Below are 17,355 nucleotides of genomic sequence, written 5' to 3' on the forward strand. Positions count from 1 at the left end.
ACCTTTCTGACCTTTTACTGACGCACAACGCGATTTGAAATACAGGGTCGTGTACAGTTTAGATCATTTAAACAACGGATTTTCCACGTTTTCATTCCGGTTTTTGTACAATTTGAACTGTAATTTGCCCATTGAAAGTACAGTTGTGAAATAAACCAGTTTTGTGACTCATCATACTACTTGTAACTGTGGATATTTGACGTTCAGCGGTACGCGACGGGACGCGGTGTATCATGTACGGCGACTGGCACAGCGACCTCAGTTCCAACATCTGACCTGGATATCTTTGGTATAACCAAAGTTTTGTGACAGTATGACTGACAAGTTTTGTCGTTGTTCCGGGGTAAATTTGATGGTGTAAGATCGGATTTTCGCATCGTTTTTGTGACACGTACATGATATGCCTTGTCTCAACTCCGGCCGAAAGACTTTGCACGCCGCGCCGTCGCTCTAATACAGTGGTTGGTGTACACTCGGCACAAATCTGTAGCTTTCGAAATTACCTTCATCATCTCGTGTAATTTATTTACCCATAGTGAAGAATTACAATACCATATATCGTCGTCGAACCCTGCATTGTCCCGTGTTTTTTGAAACAGATGGCAATTACCCGGGTGCACTGCAATTTTGTCAGCTGCCGCTACCGAACACCGGTTGTTATTGGTGGCATACATTTTTGCCTGTGACTCATAGTTTTTTGCATTTTTATGTCAATAAATCCCTCAATTATATCTTGCACTTAAAGATCATGTTTTCTTTGTTGGAAGTTCGCAATCCATCTCAAAGTAACAACACTGAGAACATAGCGTTCTGGCGTTCGTGTAGGCACCTCACGGTGTTAAGGGACGGTGGTTTAGGTTTGTGTGGCGAACGACAATCACCCAACGACCGACGCTCACAACTTGGATCCCAACATTTACAAAAAGCAATATTATAGTTATATAACTTTTCAGATGTTTTTAATTCAGTATTTTTTTCAATATTCTTCTAAAATTCAACCACTATATTTCCCTAAAAATCAAATAATACCAGTTTTATGTATTTCCGTATTAAACCTGTAGTCAATTCATGTTCCAGGGCCACTTGGTTTAGCCGTGCATTATCAGCCAATATACCATGGATTGCATATGCAAATTTTGTGTTTGGACCAATCAAATCAATGGATTAACACCATCAATATACTGGTATAATATAATAAAGCCTATTCTATAACAACATTCATTCTGTCCACTGCAGCCCGATACCCTTCCCAATTTCTCTCTTTCACTCTACTCCCTTCACACTCAACAGCTGGAAGCCTTATCTTTATCTCTCTATTCCACATCTTCTTCTCATTTTGCCAAATTATTTCTTCCTGTTAAAAGATAGTTGATACCAACTATTAATTTCAAAGTTAATTTATGCAATATTCTTGTATACTTTGTTGCCTAGGTCTCAGTTCTGATGACAACTTTGAAGATGCTGTTGGGGAATCTGGTGGATCTAAGGATGATAAAAGCAAATCTGGTAAATCCTCATCAGGTTCAAAGATGGACAAAGAATCAGCACCTAAATTTATAGAGACACCAAATACAGAACAATCTCCTGAAGATGGTGACCAGCTTGTATTACAATGTACTGTTACAGGTATGAGTTGTCAATTCTGTTTTCTTTCTTTTCATTGTCTAAGGTCTTAAGTTTACTACCAAAATTTGGGTACAATAGTTTAAATATTTTAAAAAATGCACATAATTTTCCATATATCTTGATTATTTTTTTTTGAAAAAAAAAATTTTGTTTTATATTTAGTTATTATATACCGGTATATGTTTCTAATTTTCTAATTGTTGCTTATTTAATTCAATTGGAAAATGACAGTTTCTCCCCCTACTTTTATAATTTTAGCCCCCTACTATGATTCTTAATGATAACCCTGATTACAAAAACATCTCCTGGTTCCATATTTCCCGTCCCTCTTCTTTCCGTGTTCATTCCATCTCTTTGTATTCTATACATCTCAAAATATCCATGCTTCTGTAAACGATTGATTGATTGATTATTTCGTCCACATTCTTTTAACAGGTACCCCTAGTCCCTCAGTAACATGGTACTATGGTGACAATCCCATAGAAAACAGTGAAGACTTTGAGTACAAGGTGAAAGACAATACCCATTGTCTTGTCATCAAAGAGGTCTTCCCAGAGGATGCTGGACAGTATTATTGCAAAGCAAACAGCTCAGCCGGATCCAAAACATTTGGATTCAATATCAATGTGCAACAAAAATCAAGTCTTAAAAAGTAAGTGTTATATGTCCTTGTATTTCTAAGTTTTAATTGAAAGAATTTAGTTGCAAAAATATTAATAATAACTTTATTACACAACTAAATCATCAGAGAATTAATAAACAAACGTAATAAGAACAAACAAACAATAAAACTATGATGATGTTCAAGTTTAATGATAGAGGTCATATATAATGACATCATTTGAATGGAACATAAAACTGTTGATTCAGTGTGCTGTTCCCGTCTTTGAAGCATGTAAAAAAATCACAGCATCTTGTCGAAATGAGCAGCAGATTTTAAATGATACTAAAGTATGGTGAAGTGAAATTTCAAAACATTTCACCCTAAAATTATAGCTTCATCGAGTGAAGGAAAGAAATGGTATGATAATGTCGTGGTTATAAATTAGTGTTAGCCATTGTCATGATAGTTTCATAATTTGCTGTAGTCTAATCTGAAGGAAGTTTGCTGTTTGCCATTTGTCAAAAATTACCATATTTGCTCTATTAGTAGAGCATGTACTTCATACAAAAAGACAGAAATGTAATGTTTTGATGTGATTTTAGAATATGTGGTTCTATTGAGAGATGCGCTTTTAATAGAACAAATATGGTAGTTAAAGTGTATCAAAACAATAATAATGTATGTAATGCAATAAAAATTCTTCACCCCGTCTATAATGTTATCTTTAATTCTCTACAGACCTGAATTTTCCGAACCACTCAAAGAATGTCAGTGCATTGAAGGAGAATCAGCGACATTACGTTGTAAAGTTGCTGGAGATCCTGCTGCACATGTTATTACGTGGATGTGTGATGAGAAACCAATCAAGACTTCTGACAATATGACGATAACGCAAACAGCTGATGGTGTGTGTGTTCTTACAATCTCACATACAAGCATACTTGATGAAGGAGAATATACATGTCAAGCTGTTGATACTACTGGACAAATGACGACAACTACAGCTACTCTATGGATTGAATCAAAACAAAGTAAGTATCTATGTGTACAATCAAACTTGTGTTTGTGACCACCTATATATAATAGTGACCCATTTTAGGCAGTCCCAAAACATAAAATATGAGCAACATGTGTATGCAATATGTGGATCACCCTTTCAGCAATATTTTTGTAGATTTGCTTTTGTTTAAAAACCAAAATAATAATCGATTATCTCAAATTTATTTGATTTTGATCAACTCAAATAAATTTGTTGTTGCAATAACACCATCTCATTATTATCAATTATTATTTCAAATGAATGAGTTGGTGATCCATCAAAAATAAATATATCTTATTATAATTAATAATATTAATTACGGTAGTTTGAATTACATGTATTCACAACACTGAATTGTTTGTAGAAATTTGTAAAATGTTTATGAAACATTTACCTTGGAAGAGACTTTGCACATCAATTTAATCCAAATTACATGCTTTCATTGTCTATAGAAATCATTTGGTAACGACCATTACGAACAAGTCTTTGCGAGTTACTTTCAATCAACGGTTTACTCAGACATGTACCTTTTAGCACATTGTAATTATAAGATCAAAAAACATTTTTACATTTATGAAATATTTATATTCATAACCCAAAATATATGATAATATGTTAATTTTTTCATTCATTGTTTTGTTACAGTTGCTGCTAAAATTGTCAAATCCCCTGGTGTTACAGCGATATCTGTTGGCGAGACCTTGACATTACAGTGCAGCATCGAAGGTACCCCTGAACCTCATGCAATCTGGAATGTGAACGGTCAAGTGATAGAGCCCAGTGATAGGACACACATAAAGACCTCATCAACTTGTACAACTTTATCTATCAAAGATTGTAAACGTAGTGATAGTGGAGCATATCATCTTGTGGTTAGAAACAAAACTGGCAAAGATACCCGTACTCTCATGGTGGTCATCTGTGGTAAGTTTTTCTCACAATACTTAGCTCTGAGTAGCTCTTTCTCTGGATTCTCATATGTCGTATTCTTTACCCTACTCCAAAAAATTACTTAGTCAAAAGCCTAAAGTGATGCGGCTGCTGTTTAAATTGGTTTCAATTCAAACTTTGTGTTCACACCTTCTGCAACTGTTACCAAATGTTCAGTAATTTTGTTTATTCTAAAGAAAGATGAAGTTTTGATCAAAAAGTTTTGAAAATACTTTCTGTAATTTTCTCTAATTTCAATGTTCAACTTGATATGGTTGGCCAGCTTTTGGCTATAAAGCAGTTAGTTAGGAGTTAGTTGAACTAGGGATATTTGAGACTGCACTGGTTTTGAACACACTGACTATTTTTATCCCTTAGATTCATCCTTTTTACATTCTTTTCACTAAAGACTTCAAGTAGGTTCAGTCCTTGAAACAGGTCAAATGTCATCCGTTTAGATTCACCTCATCAGGTTTACCTTCTGGCCATGTTTTTATTTCATTCCATACATTCTTATCCCTTGTAATGGCAATTTAAAGTTAGTTGTCCTAAGAAAGTAGTTGGAAAGCTAAAACATTTTTGTCTTCAGGCTATTTGAACCGGACATTATCCAAAGTTTTAAGCTTTTATGGGTTATTTTTTTCACCGCTTTGTGAGTTGTATCTTCCCACAAAGCATGATATGGTCTCTCTCAACTGGCAAAATATAAATAATAACATTCCCAAACAATATCTAAATCTAAAATTTGTCAAATTCCATATTAGAAGACAACCGCATTACATAATTGGCCAGTCTTTACATGTATTAATTAGAATATTCTAGCCCAAAGATTAAGATATTAAATGTGATAAAAGTATTAACTTTACAAAGTTAGCAATCGATGAACAATTTGAATACCAGGGTGTAATACTATATTACTAGTTTACTCATTTAGTCAACCCGAAAGTGTCTTTTCAGTTTGACCTGACAATTATTTTTTGAAGTGCATTGCATTTAATATAGGTGCAAAAAGTTAGTTTAATTAATGCGGGTTAACATTCACTAGCTACATCAGTATATTAACATCAGTCATTCATCAGCTTTGCCATGGTTACGTTTATCAAGTAAATAAACATAATAAAATTATAACTCTAAATTGCATATTTGTTGTGGCCGCTGGTGATGTATAGAAATCTGAACTGGGATTGAGAAAGGATAGATTGGATAGAGATAACACCTCGAACAAAGACATATATTCCGGTGGTTTAACTTAATGCGATTGTTATTGAATTTGGTGCTTGCTTGAGGGCGCTGTACTTGGGGTAGATTTTTCACTTTAAACTTGCACTCACTTCACTTTTTTTCTGTTTTTTGAGAAGAAAAAAAATAGGCCTAACATGAGAATAGGAACAGGATCTATGAATTATTATACGAACATTTCTATTTTGTACATTTTCTTCTTTGATATCTATAAAGAGCCATTGCTTGAAACCTTGGCTATTTTAAATAATTACTACGGGCAATGATTACCAAATATTATCTACTACATATAAGTTTTAGTTTGTTTGTAGGTCGTGTTGAATACACCCTAAGTATTACATGATGCTTTGTATAACACAAAAACAAAAACACAATATTTATATAATGTCCAAATTTCAATCATATTGCTACTTATGAGAATAATATTAACATTGTTATTAAATTATGTTTTATTTATTTATTTACACAGACAAACCTGACCCTCCAAGAACACCTGAAGTCACAGAGATTACCAAAGACTGTATAGTATCCATCCACTGGGACGCTCCGTTAAATGATGGTGGTACGCCTATCACCGGATATCTTCTTGAATTCCGCCTCAAAGACAAAGAGCGATGGAATCAGCTGACCGACATCGACGACACAACTTATCATCTAAAGGGATTGACTAAAGATACTGACTACATATTCCGTGTTTGTGCAGTGAACGCGTTTGGAAAAAGCGAACCCAGTGTTATATCCAATGCCGTTACGATAAAATATCTGGGTATGTCTCCGAATTAAGACTGCACTTAACGCCTAAACCGGACTTGACTTGCATTTATCACTATTAGATATTGAATGTTTGCACTTGTCATCCCTTATCATTTGGTATATTATAGGAGCTTTGTTACATCTAGTGCTTGCTTACCGGATTAGAAACTGAAGCATTTAATATGCTGCATACAGTGATGTGGGATTGCATGGGAGTCGCCGCCCACTGCATCCAAACACATGCATGTCAACATCTGTCATCATATATTACATGTACTTGAAAGTATTTATAGAAGTGTAGATATAGATTCGCTTTTTAACATAGATCTAATATTTTACTGTGTATATGACTCTAGTTTCGTCAGCCCCCTGACCCTCTTTTTCTCGTACCATCTCCGAGAAGCTGACTTAACTAGAGTTGCATCGATACAAGTAGTTTTCCATGTGGTATTTGTATGTATAACTTGTAAAGGTGTATTAATTTAATATTTTGTTTAGAGGTGCTAGGGATTGGAAGATTTTGTTTATGTTATTTTATTATTATATTGAAAGCAATCCGCCACCACCGCCGCCAGAAAGATCCACCTCTCATTATATTTGCTGAACTAACTAAAGTTAGACTGTATATTATTATTTTTTATAAGTAGCGAATTCTAGTAACATTAATTTTTATTTTGTACGAGTGGAGAATAAATATAGATAAGTGGTATTTAACAAAAAAAAACTGTGTAATGTGATTGACTGCTGCAATATCATAAATACATATCCCTAGTTAGGTTTACACTCTACCACAATTCTCAGGTTTAAGTGGTATCCACCATGTCAGTAGCATCAACTCAATTCCAAACTTAAATTATTTAAATAATTGCATAAATATTGTAAAGTATTGATTTAAAAATTTGTCATTAATTTTTCTGAATATTTTTCTTTACACAAGTCTGACATGGCATCCATTTTCATCTGAATTATTCCTTCCCCCAAATTTGTGACAAGCGCTGGCCTTTTAGTGATATATAAATAACCATCTCAAATTGTGAGTACTGCTCTGATTAGCACTGGAACGACCCCCGTCCCCATACTTCCATCATCCTAATGAAGACACTGCAATGCTAGAATAAGGAATGCTCTCTGAAAGTTGGATGCCCCCATTCCCCCTCCAAGCTGCCTATTGGGTCCTGAGTGGTGAAAACAAGAAGAATATCAGCAGCTGAAGAAATTCCTTCAAACCCAAATCATAATTACAGTGCTTGGAAAAAACTGTTGAAGTGAACATGGGTATGGTGTGAGATGGAAAACAATGAAGAATGCATTCCTTTGGTTATGTGCTTGATCATAATTACTTTAGAAAGTCCAATTGTAAAGGAATTGTTATTGATATGGGAGCCACTCCTCCCAAGAATTATGCAAACACCACAAAGCAGTACCTGGGAATAATAGATCATTGTAAAACGCCCAAACTTCAACTTATCAAACAGAGGGGGGATTGACATCGCATCAGTGAGCACACCACAACCTGGATACTGCACATAGCTAGGCACTTAACTCCTAAATCTAAGTACAGAATAATCAACTGTGTAAACTCCTCCTGTTTGTTTGGCCTTCAAATTACCCACAATCCATCTGTGTTATCAATAGGCTTAGACATTATCTTCGTAATAGAGGTCAAAGGTCAAGTTATGCATATTAATGAGTCATTTCATTGGCTGTGCATTCCTATGTCTTATCATGTACAAAGCATAGACGACTGTCGCCTAATTTTTTTTTTTTTTGCCCATTGAAACGGCATTCCACCATACCAGGTGTGAAGAAACTTAACATTCCATCACATGGAGGGAGTCAGTCTGTAGTTGTTAGAAGCATGTGAACTCAGGGTCAAATAGTGCAGTATACCATGCAAAGTGCAGGGATTACATAATTGACATAGTGATGTCATTAGTCATAATAAGAAACCCATTAACTGGGATTAAGCTCAAGTTGTATGCTTTAGGGTTTAGACTTCCAGGGCATAGTTTAATTTGAGGTCATGACATTGGCAGGTTGTCTAATCAACGTCATGTACATGATAGAAAGAATGCTTTCTTGTATCCTCCCCTTTTTGTAAAAAGTGTGAAAGCATGATGAGGGAAAGGCAAAGGCTAGAAAGATTTATACATGAATGACACAGTATAGAACAATCACCATGTCAATAAGTTACTATTGAAGTGTGCAGCGCTTGTCACATTTATCATCATGTAGGTCCACTATTTGTCACAATAAACCAATCAAGCGTAGCAGCCAATCACAGTACACCTAATTTGCAAACTTCGCCCACAAGCCCACCTATGCTAATAAGATTTTTTTTTTTTGACTGTCTGTCTGTACTTAGGTGGTGTTTGGGAACTCCCAAGTTCAATCATGGCTAGCGATGTAAAAGGTGAGATGAAACTAATTCACGTATTACAAATTGTTTAGTATTCAGGCATGACTCCTGGAGGGGAAAATTTAATGTGCATGTGTTAGGGGGTGGTGGGGGTCATATGGTAATAACTCCTAATCATGTAGATAGCAGTGGAAACAGGAATGTTTGTTAAATTAGTCTAGTGATGTATGTTTTCTTCATTTTGTCTTTGCCCTGTATGTAATATATCATGCGTCAATTGAACAAATCCCGCAAGTGGGTGCAACCTATTTTATTATATGCGAAAGCAACCTCCCACTGTTTATCCTATACTCACTGTCAGCAAGTGGCAGAAGTTGAAAAGTATTTATAGTTTGAAGACTGCACAAGCCTAAGTTTTATGTATGAAAGTCAAGATTCAATAAAAAGCTCATAAAAACATGTACTTGGCAGTACTTGAGACACATTCGTGTTATTAACAATCAACCTTTTGAATTGCAGAAAACGCGTTTCAGAGCAGACAGGTGGTGATTAAAAAAGACAGGAATGTCAGAGATCTGTACAGTTTGAAAGAGCAGCTTGGAAAGTAAGGACTTTTTGATACAAAACTGTAAATCACTCAGCTGTTCTGTACTAAGATGTTAACATGTCATGGTACAGAGATTGTGATGGATGCCCAATACCTGTACCACCAAGGGTCAGTGGGGGAGATACTATTTACATACATTCACATTTATAATCCATTGAGGTTGACCTAACAGGTGGTTGAGAAAAACAATGTCAACAGAACAACGACTAAATCTACAGACAATAAAACCACACAATTTAATAAATAATTTGCTAATATGAAATCAGGGTTATTTTATAGTACCATTTCTGGTCATATTTTATAGTGCCAATTCTGATGCTGTTTTATAGTGCCAATTCTGGTGCTATTCTTTAGTGCCAATTCTGGTGCTATTTTATACACTAGCTCTGGTGCTTTTATCGTACTAATTCTGGTTTTATTTTGTAGTAACAATTTGGGTGCTACATTATAATAACAATTCTGGTACTCTTTTTTATAGTGCCAATTCTGGTGCTATTTAATTGTAAAAATTCTGGTGCTATTTTATACACTAGCTCTGGTGCTTTTATCATACTAATTCTGGTTTTATTTTGTAGTAACAATTTGGGTGCTACATTATAATAACAATTCTGGTACTCTTTTTTATAGTGCCATTTCTGGTGCTATTTAATTGTAAAAATTCTGGTGCTATTTTATAGTAACAATTTGGGTGCTATATTATAATAAGAATTCTGGTACTCTTTTTTTTCATAGTGAAAATTCTGGTGCTCTTTTTATACTGTCAATTCTGGTGCTATTTTATAGTACCAGCTCTAGTGCTTTTATAGTACCAATTCTGGTGCTATTCTATAGTACCAATTCTGGTGCTATTTTTATAGTGCCAATTTTGGTGCTATTTTTAGAACCAGCTCTGGTGCTTTCATAGCACTAATTCTGGTTTATTTATAATAACAATTCTGGTGCTCTTTTTATAGTACCAATTCAGGTGCTATTTATAGTAACAGCTCTGGTGCTTTTATAGTACCAATTCTTGTGCTATTTCAGATTTTCTTTGCCATTTGACCTAATTAATATTTCACACTCAAAACAAATAGGGCACTCTCTATATTGTTAAACAACACAATTTAAGATGACTTGTGACCAAATAGATAATCATAACACAAATTTTGAACGAAGAAATGCCAACAAGCTTAACAGAAGCAGGTGAAATCTTGTGTTTTATCTCAGATAAATCCATCACATGTGAGTATTGTCTGACCACCCATGATAGCCTGCTATTAAAATGAACATCATTATACCAATACCTGTGTTGATATGTATCCACACATTTGAAACTCAGATAAATCGACCACATGTACTTTTGACCTCTATCCTGACATCCCTCTTTAACACCAAGTTTTGTCACTTTTCAACACCACAAATAAACCAAAATAATTTCAATGATCAATGGGAAATTATGTCCATTTAGTCCCAAAGCTAACAAAAAATTACAGTTTATACATTTAAATAATACTTAAAAGTACTTGAATCACCAACATTTTGGCGAAAAAAATTATGTCACTCAAGTGTGAAGGTCTAAAGTGTGTATTTTGACTTAATCATTGAAATAGAGTGAAAATTCTGTCAAAATAGTTTGTTTAAAAAATGCTACATAATTATAGATTTAGGTATATGCCATAGCCTCTTGAGTGATGTTATCTGGTGCTAATCATGGTTTTAGAGAAAATCGTGTGACAAAATTTCAACAATTTCGAACCAATTTCGATAGGAATGCTTGTAAAAGAATTATTTCAGGACAAATAAATAGTATTCCCAGAATCTCCTAATAATTCATGACAATCAGAATCACTCATACTATAATAACACATCTTTTCACTATATGTCACAGAGTGATATTTTCAAATATGAGATCTTTTCTCTACAGGAACTAATGTTAAATGGCTCAAACTTCACCATCTTCATGACTTTTTAGACATTTTTTAGGCAAAAATGCTCATATTTTTTATGTCAGTTTTATAAAATAAGTAAAACATTATGGAAATGGGTATGTCTGTTCCAATACCCATGATGAAAAACTTTATTTGACCTGTATATGTGTTGGTGTGCATCCATTACAGGGTTTGGAATTGTCCATCAATGTTTCAAGTATGACAACACCAGCAAAGCAAAGTATAGTATTTTTACAAACAGAAAACATACATACTTTGGTATGTATGTTAACATTTGATTAAAACATGTGCATCTACCACACAGGGGTAAATTTGGAATTGTTTATCGTTGTATCGAGAATGACACTGGCAAAGAATGGGCTGCAAAGTTTATAAAATGCAAGGGTGCCGAGAAAGAGGCTGTGAAGAAAGAAATACTCATAATGAATGATCTGCAACATCCCAAACTATTACAGTGTGCTGATGCTTTTGAATCAACAACCGACATCGTCATGATACTTGAATTGTAAGTATATCAGTATTGTTTTATTGGTAGTTCATGACCTCGAAAGGTTGCACATTCTGGTACTCTCATCGGTATAAAAATCAAAAATTAATTTATTTTATTGATATTTCATCACAGTTTCAGATGCTTGAGTAAAAAGTTACTGTTATAAACACATTAAAATGCCCCAATTGTGCAGGATTGTGATGTCATACCATCAAAAGTTCCAGGATGTATATCTTTTTGAGATCATGAAAGTGACATTTCTTTTCAATCTTCATATTTTTGCATCAACATCTGACATCCTCATGATGCTGGAATCGTGACTTTATCAGTAATTTTTTTTTGCAGTTGATTACTTCTATGTCAGGGGAATGTTACACAATTGGAATTCTTTTCTATTTGAGAAATCCCATAACCAGGTGTTATTGATGAAGTGGAAATCTGCTTGTATATTCAGTTGCTTCTGAATACCCTGGGTAGGGTCTCAATAAATTGCACTCTTACGGTACATCTACCATTATCCAAAGAACTAGAACGTGCAGAATTACTTACGTACTCGAACATTGTTTGTTTAATGTATTTTCCCACGCACGTTTAGATGAAATAACGTATAATGTTGTTACCATAGCAACAACTACTATTAATCAAAGAATTGGTGGCATTCAGTAAACCAGTAATCTGAGTAGGGTGTATATTTTACTAAATGCTAGATGCGGAGATTGTAGTTTGTGATCAGTGTTTGATGACTGGTAACTTAGATAACTTTGAGCCTTATACAAACAAAAAAAACTCACTGTAAACCGCTTTGATTTTGTGAGAGACGCACTTATGCAAAATTTTAGAGTGGGGTGATAGCAAATTGTTGCAGGAGTTAAATTTCCACCTGGGTGCTTATGACAAGTAGTCTTGGTGACATTCATAAAATTTTTAGTGCTGAAGTTATCAGTTTACAGTTACATCAACTTCGAATGAATTTAGTTGAAAGATGTTTGCATTTTTATTTAGGTTAAAGATAAAGCATTTAAATTTTGTGTAAACAAACAATGTATTTTACATGCCTTGTCATTATCGGATGATTTCGTATGATATCGTCTATCGTATGATAATCATTTTGATTATGGCAAACCATACTCTAGCACCAGCCTTAGCTGTCTTCTTAAAAAACAGCTATGGAACAAAACAGCAACAACTATCAGTGTATTAGGCCACATTTTGTGTTCATTCCATATTCTGTATTCACCATTGGCTGCAAATTGTCTTTTTTGTTTTTGACTTGTTTTATTTTTTTTTAGAAAAGTTTTTATTTTTTGTTTTCTTTTTTAGATTGTAGTTTTTTTTTTAATTTCTTTCTGTAAGACCCTTTTTATCCTTTCCTAAGGATTTTATGCGTCTAATAAAAAAATAAATAAAAATAAAAAATATGGGACCCATATTGAAATCATTGTGGTACAATCACTGTAACTGTTAAATCTCACCCAAAAAATTGGCTACTCTAGACTCATTTTCACTCAGTTAACAGAGCAGAGCATATTACTGATTCTTCAAAACTTTCAACTGTGTGGGAACAAATGGACCTTGGTTGGTTCTCTCTCAGTTTTGTGCATTTCATGATGATATTATTTTTGGTAAAAACTTTATATTTTCAACTTTCTTTTTGAAAACTGCAAATCAGATTGTAGTAAAGCTTCCCTATTGTCTCTCTTATTTAGTCATTAATTCAATTTTTGAAGAACATTTTTGTCATGTTTGATAAAAAATGTTATTATCAACTTCAGTACTCTTGATAAAATGGCTTTTATGGAATTTATTTTCACTGATTTTTGATAAGTTGAATGTATAGGAAAAAAGGTATATTCACTGGATTTTATTTTCACTGAATCATTCCTTCAGCAAAAAATAATTCCAAGCGCAAATAAAGTATTTTACAGTATACGGATTGATTGCAAAATGTGTATCACTAACAGCAGAACTATAGGAGATGAGAAGCTGCTTGTTTTTATCTGGGAGGAAAAAATCCATAAAAACTTTGTCCATGAGCAATGTTATGTGCAGAAAAAAATTTAACCATTGACTATGGTATATACTGCATAAAATATTAAAACTGTTGTTTAAAACTGCAAATACTAGTATCTGGAAATTCTCAAAAGTCCTATGTTTGCCTTGTTTTGGATGAACCAATTCTCCTGCTTAAACCTATTAAACAGTGCATGTGAAAACCTATTGAAACCAGTATACAGTTCTTTCAATCATAACAAAACAAGAGCGATGATATTCTGGTGAAAACTGTGATTCCTCTGACCTCCCACTTCTAGCATGGCATATGTTCTTTTTAAATCCAAACCTAAAGTACATAGTTTACAAAAGGTTCAGCAGTTCACCCACTCAGCCTCTAATCCTGTCCCTAGGGACTGAATAAAACAAACTTTATTTGAATCTAGGCTTCAGTAAAAGTAAGAGTTTCTGTGTTGGAATTTTCCCTCATTGTTCATCTAGATTGCGGCATTTGAAATCTAAAGTGCTGTTACTCTATAGCAATGAACTGAAGTATACTTCTCAATGTGGTCTACGGTTCTATATGTATTGTGCTGGTATTCAAAAAAAGAAAACACTTAGAATTGGACACTGACCCATTCACAGATAAAGGGTTCATTGTTGTGAACATGAGAAAAACAGCGCTCAGTTTGTTGTCAGCCTGTTAAAAAGTATTTAGGCATTCTAATTATCTGATTTAATTTCAAGTTCAGGTCAAGTTCATTGTTGTGGTTTTAAAGGTCACAATCAGCTGTGTTTAAGGATGGGAGTGAAGATGACGAGGGACAATTAATAGTTTGCAAGCACAAGAACTAATCACAACAACAAATTTTATGCCATTCATGAAGAGGAAAAATCACTGCCACTTTGTGTCAAAGAACCCCAGAGTAAACTGCCACTTCGTGTCGTAGAACCCCAAAACTGCTACAAATGTTCACTGACTCAAAAAATTAAGAAAATTTTGTCTCTTGGGTAATCAATCAGTTTATAGCTATTCATAAATAGATTATAAACAGAGTATTAAGGAGCGGTGGTTGTCGCACCATGTCCTGTTCAATATGGGACTCATAGTGATGTACACAACACATGTAAAATACATTTTCGTTTACATGAAATTTGAACACGCACTGCGCAACAGCCACCGCTCTTTAAACAGTGGTTAAAAAAATTGCACAATATAGGTAACATAAACTGCATAAACATTATGAGCAAGTAGACGTGAAACCGGAAAATGAGCATATAAAAAATAAAGTATAAAAGTAAAGTACTTGTTAAATTAAATGTGTATATTAAATGTAAATGAATAGTTATGCTTCTAAATTGTGGTAGAATCATCATGGCTATAACTGCAAGAGTTTGGTTTGAGTCAGTAGAGGCAGACTGAGGGGAGGGGGGATTTTTAAAGCATCGATCATTCATTTTTCAAGTGGTCCCCACTATACAAATACTCAGGCGTGAATAAATGACCCATTGATGATAAGGAATGTATTGATGTCTTCAATTCAATTGCATTTGTTTGTCAAGTCTGCTTCCTATCCAAATATTGCGTGAATATTTAAAAGCTGATCAAGTTAAAGTGGCATGAAATGACTGGAGACATGCACATGTTTTTAAAAATAATTTAATATTGCAACTTATATTTTTTCAACAGTGTTTCCGGTGGAGAGTTGTTTGACAGAGTAATTGATGATGATTTTGAACTTACTGAGAAAGAAGTCATCATATTTATGCGACAGATTTGTGAAGGTGTTGGGTACATGCATCAACAAGGAATACTGCATCTTGATTTGAAGCCTGAAAACATCTTGTGCATCAGTAAAAACAGCAACCAAATAAAATTAATAGACTTTGGACTAGCCCGGAAGTTTAACCCTAAAGACACCCTCAAAGAAATGGTCGGTACTCCAGAATTTGTTGCTCCGGAAGTCATCAATTTTGAATCGTTAAACTTTGCGACTGATATGTGGAGCGTTGGCGTTATTTGTTACGTTTTGTTGAGTGGCTTATCTCCGTTTATGGGAGATACTGATGCAGAGACTTTGACCAATGTTACCCGAGCTGAATGGGACTTTGATGATGAATCATTTGATGAAATAACTGATGACGCCAAGAACTTTATTGAAATGCTTTTGATTAAAGAAAAAAGGTGATTTTTACATACAAAACATTTTACCTTTCTGTATTGTTTGTTAAATCAGTCAGACCACATACTTTAACTAGTACATTCGTTTCTAGATATACCATATAACCTTCTTTATTCTAGTTTGAATTGTTTTTTATTGAAAACAATAATTTGATGTGTTGTTTGATGAAGTTGTATGTAATTAATAATTTAATTGATATTCGCCAATTTACCTTTTCATTCATAAATTTTTACCTCAATTTAATGATTTGGTATGTAACACCTCAAGTACTTATACTAAATTTGATGAAAAAAAAAACCATATCTTCACCGGATTTACTCAACTCGATGAAAACGTAAATAATATATAAAAATATTAAAACAAAATAAACTTATAGTGCTTCCATCATTAAGCCATGAATGTTCATTCCTGAATTGATTGACATCTTCAACTACGTATAAAGAGTGTGCCAATAAAAGTAAACAATCGCCAATATTTCCGCCCATGCCTGGCAGCAAGCATGAATTGAATATATAAGATTACCATGGCAACAGCTATTGCTAGGGGCAATAAGTTGATATTGTAGATACGTAGTAGGGAAATTATTCTTGGCCAACAGTACATGTATTGTACAAAGAATCGATGCTCAACAGGTGGTTTCCAATCAACATTAAATTGTGGAAGAAATATCTACCATATTTGCTTTATTTGTAGCCTATAAACTTACACAAATGATAAAGGTGTGTCTGTGATCCAATTAAGTCATATTTTAATGATCTAATGATGAGGTTTTAATAGAATTAATATATACGGTATATCAAAATAAGCTTTTTATTTTAACAAAATTTAATGGTAAAACAGAACTGATACTGAACACAAATTTGCTGTAAGCATTTTTTTCAAATGTGCCACTGTCAATCGTGAATCAATTTTGCAGCTATACATTGATTGTGGGAATAACTTATTATTTTGCTTCATTCACAGTGAACGTAACACCGTGGAGCAGTGCATTCGACATATATGGCTAAGACAAGATACAAAGACAATGAAAGCCAACAAACTTTCCACTATCAAATTGAAAAAATGGTTAGCCAGACGAAGATGGCAGGTAATGATTTACACATTTCCGGCTGTCTCAAACATGATTTATTTAATATCGACATTGGTGGGCAAGTGGGAAGTGTCAATTGATAAAAACCGTTGCCAGGGTGATTTGTAAGAGGATCTTACACTTCTAATATTGCTCTTGACACAGAAACCAACCTTTATCTGGATCATATTTCAAAAGAGATCAATATCATTCAGCTAACACAAAAGACAATAAGGGATGGACCATTAGATACTCTGGGTGAGGCAATGGCAGAAAAACTGTACAAAATATTTTCTTTTCTTTCACTTAGTTTTGCTGTAAATTTGGTGTAAATTATTTTTGACACTAAGCAGAATATTTTTTATCTGAGAGTTAGGAATGCAGAAAGTTATTGATCTTTGCAGGATTTTTTTCCTGTGCAAATATTTCTTTCCAATTCACCCCCTCCCAGCTGCTAATGGTCAACCCTTAATATCATATTTTTATACAAGTCATTCTCAAGAAGGCTAACTTAATATTTACTCATTTTTATAGCTAGT

General features: G+C 34.0%; 1 protein-coding gene across 1 annotated transcript in view; it reads left to right on the forward strand.

Moving 5' to 3' along the window:
• LOC100367237 (titin) overlaps positions 1-17,355 on the forward strand; it is a 405,512-nt gene that overhangs the window by 287,864 nt on the left and 100,293 nt on the right. The window contains exons 304-313 of the mRNA XM_085495847.1: positions 1,432-1,626; positions 2,062-2,278; positions 2,969-3,261; positions 3,915-4,193; positions 5,908-6,204; positions 8,557-8,604; positions 9,070-9,154; positions 11,390-11,590; positions 15,255-15,749; positions 16,711-16,834. Coding sequence (XP_085351973.1) covers positions 1,432-1,626; positions 2,062-2,278; positions 2,969-3,261; positions 3,915-4,193; positions 5,908-6,204; positions 8,557-8,604; positions 9,070-9,154; positions 11,390-11,590; positions 15,255-15,749; positions 16,711-16,834 — 2,234 coding nt within the window. The remainder of the gene's footprint in view (positions 1-1,431; positions 1,627-2,061; positions 2,279-2,968; positions 3,262-3,914; positions 4,194-5,907; positions 6,205-8,556; positions 8,605-9,069; positions 9,155-11,389; positions 11,591-15,254; positions 15,750-16,710; positions 16,835-17,355) is intronic.

Source organism: Saccoglossus kowalevskii, chromosome 22 (genome assembly GCF_978046115.1).
Source record: "Saccoglossus kowalevskii chromosome 22, keSacKowa6.1, whole genome shotgun sequence".
In the NCBI taxonomy this organism is placed as follows: Eukaryota; Metazoa; Hemichordata; class Enteropneusta; family Harrimaniidae; genus Saccoglossus; species Saccoglossus kowalevskii.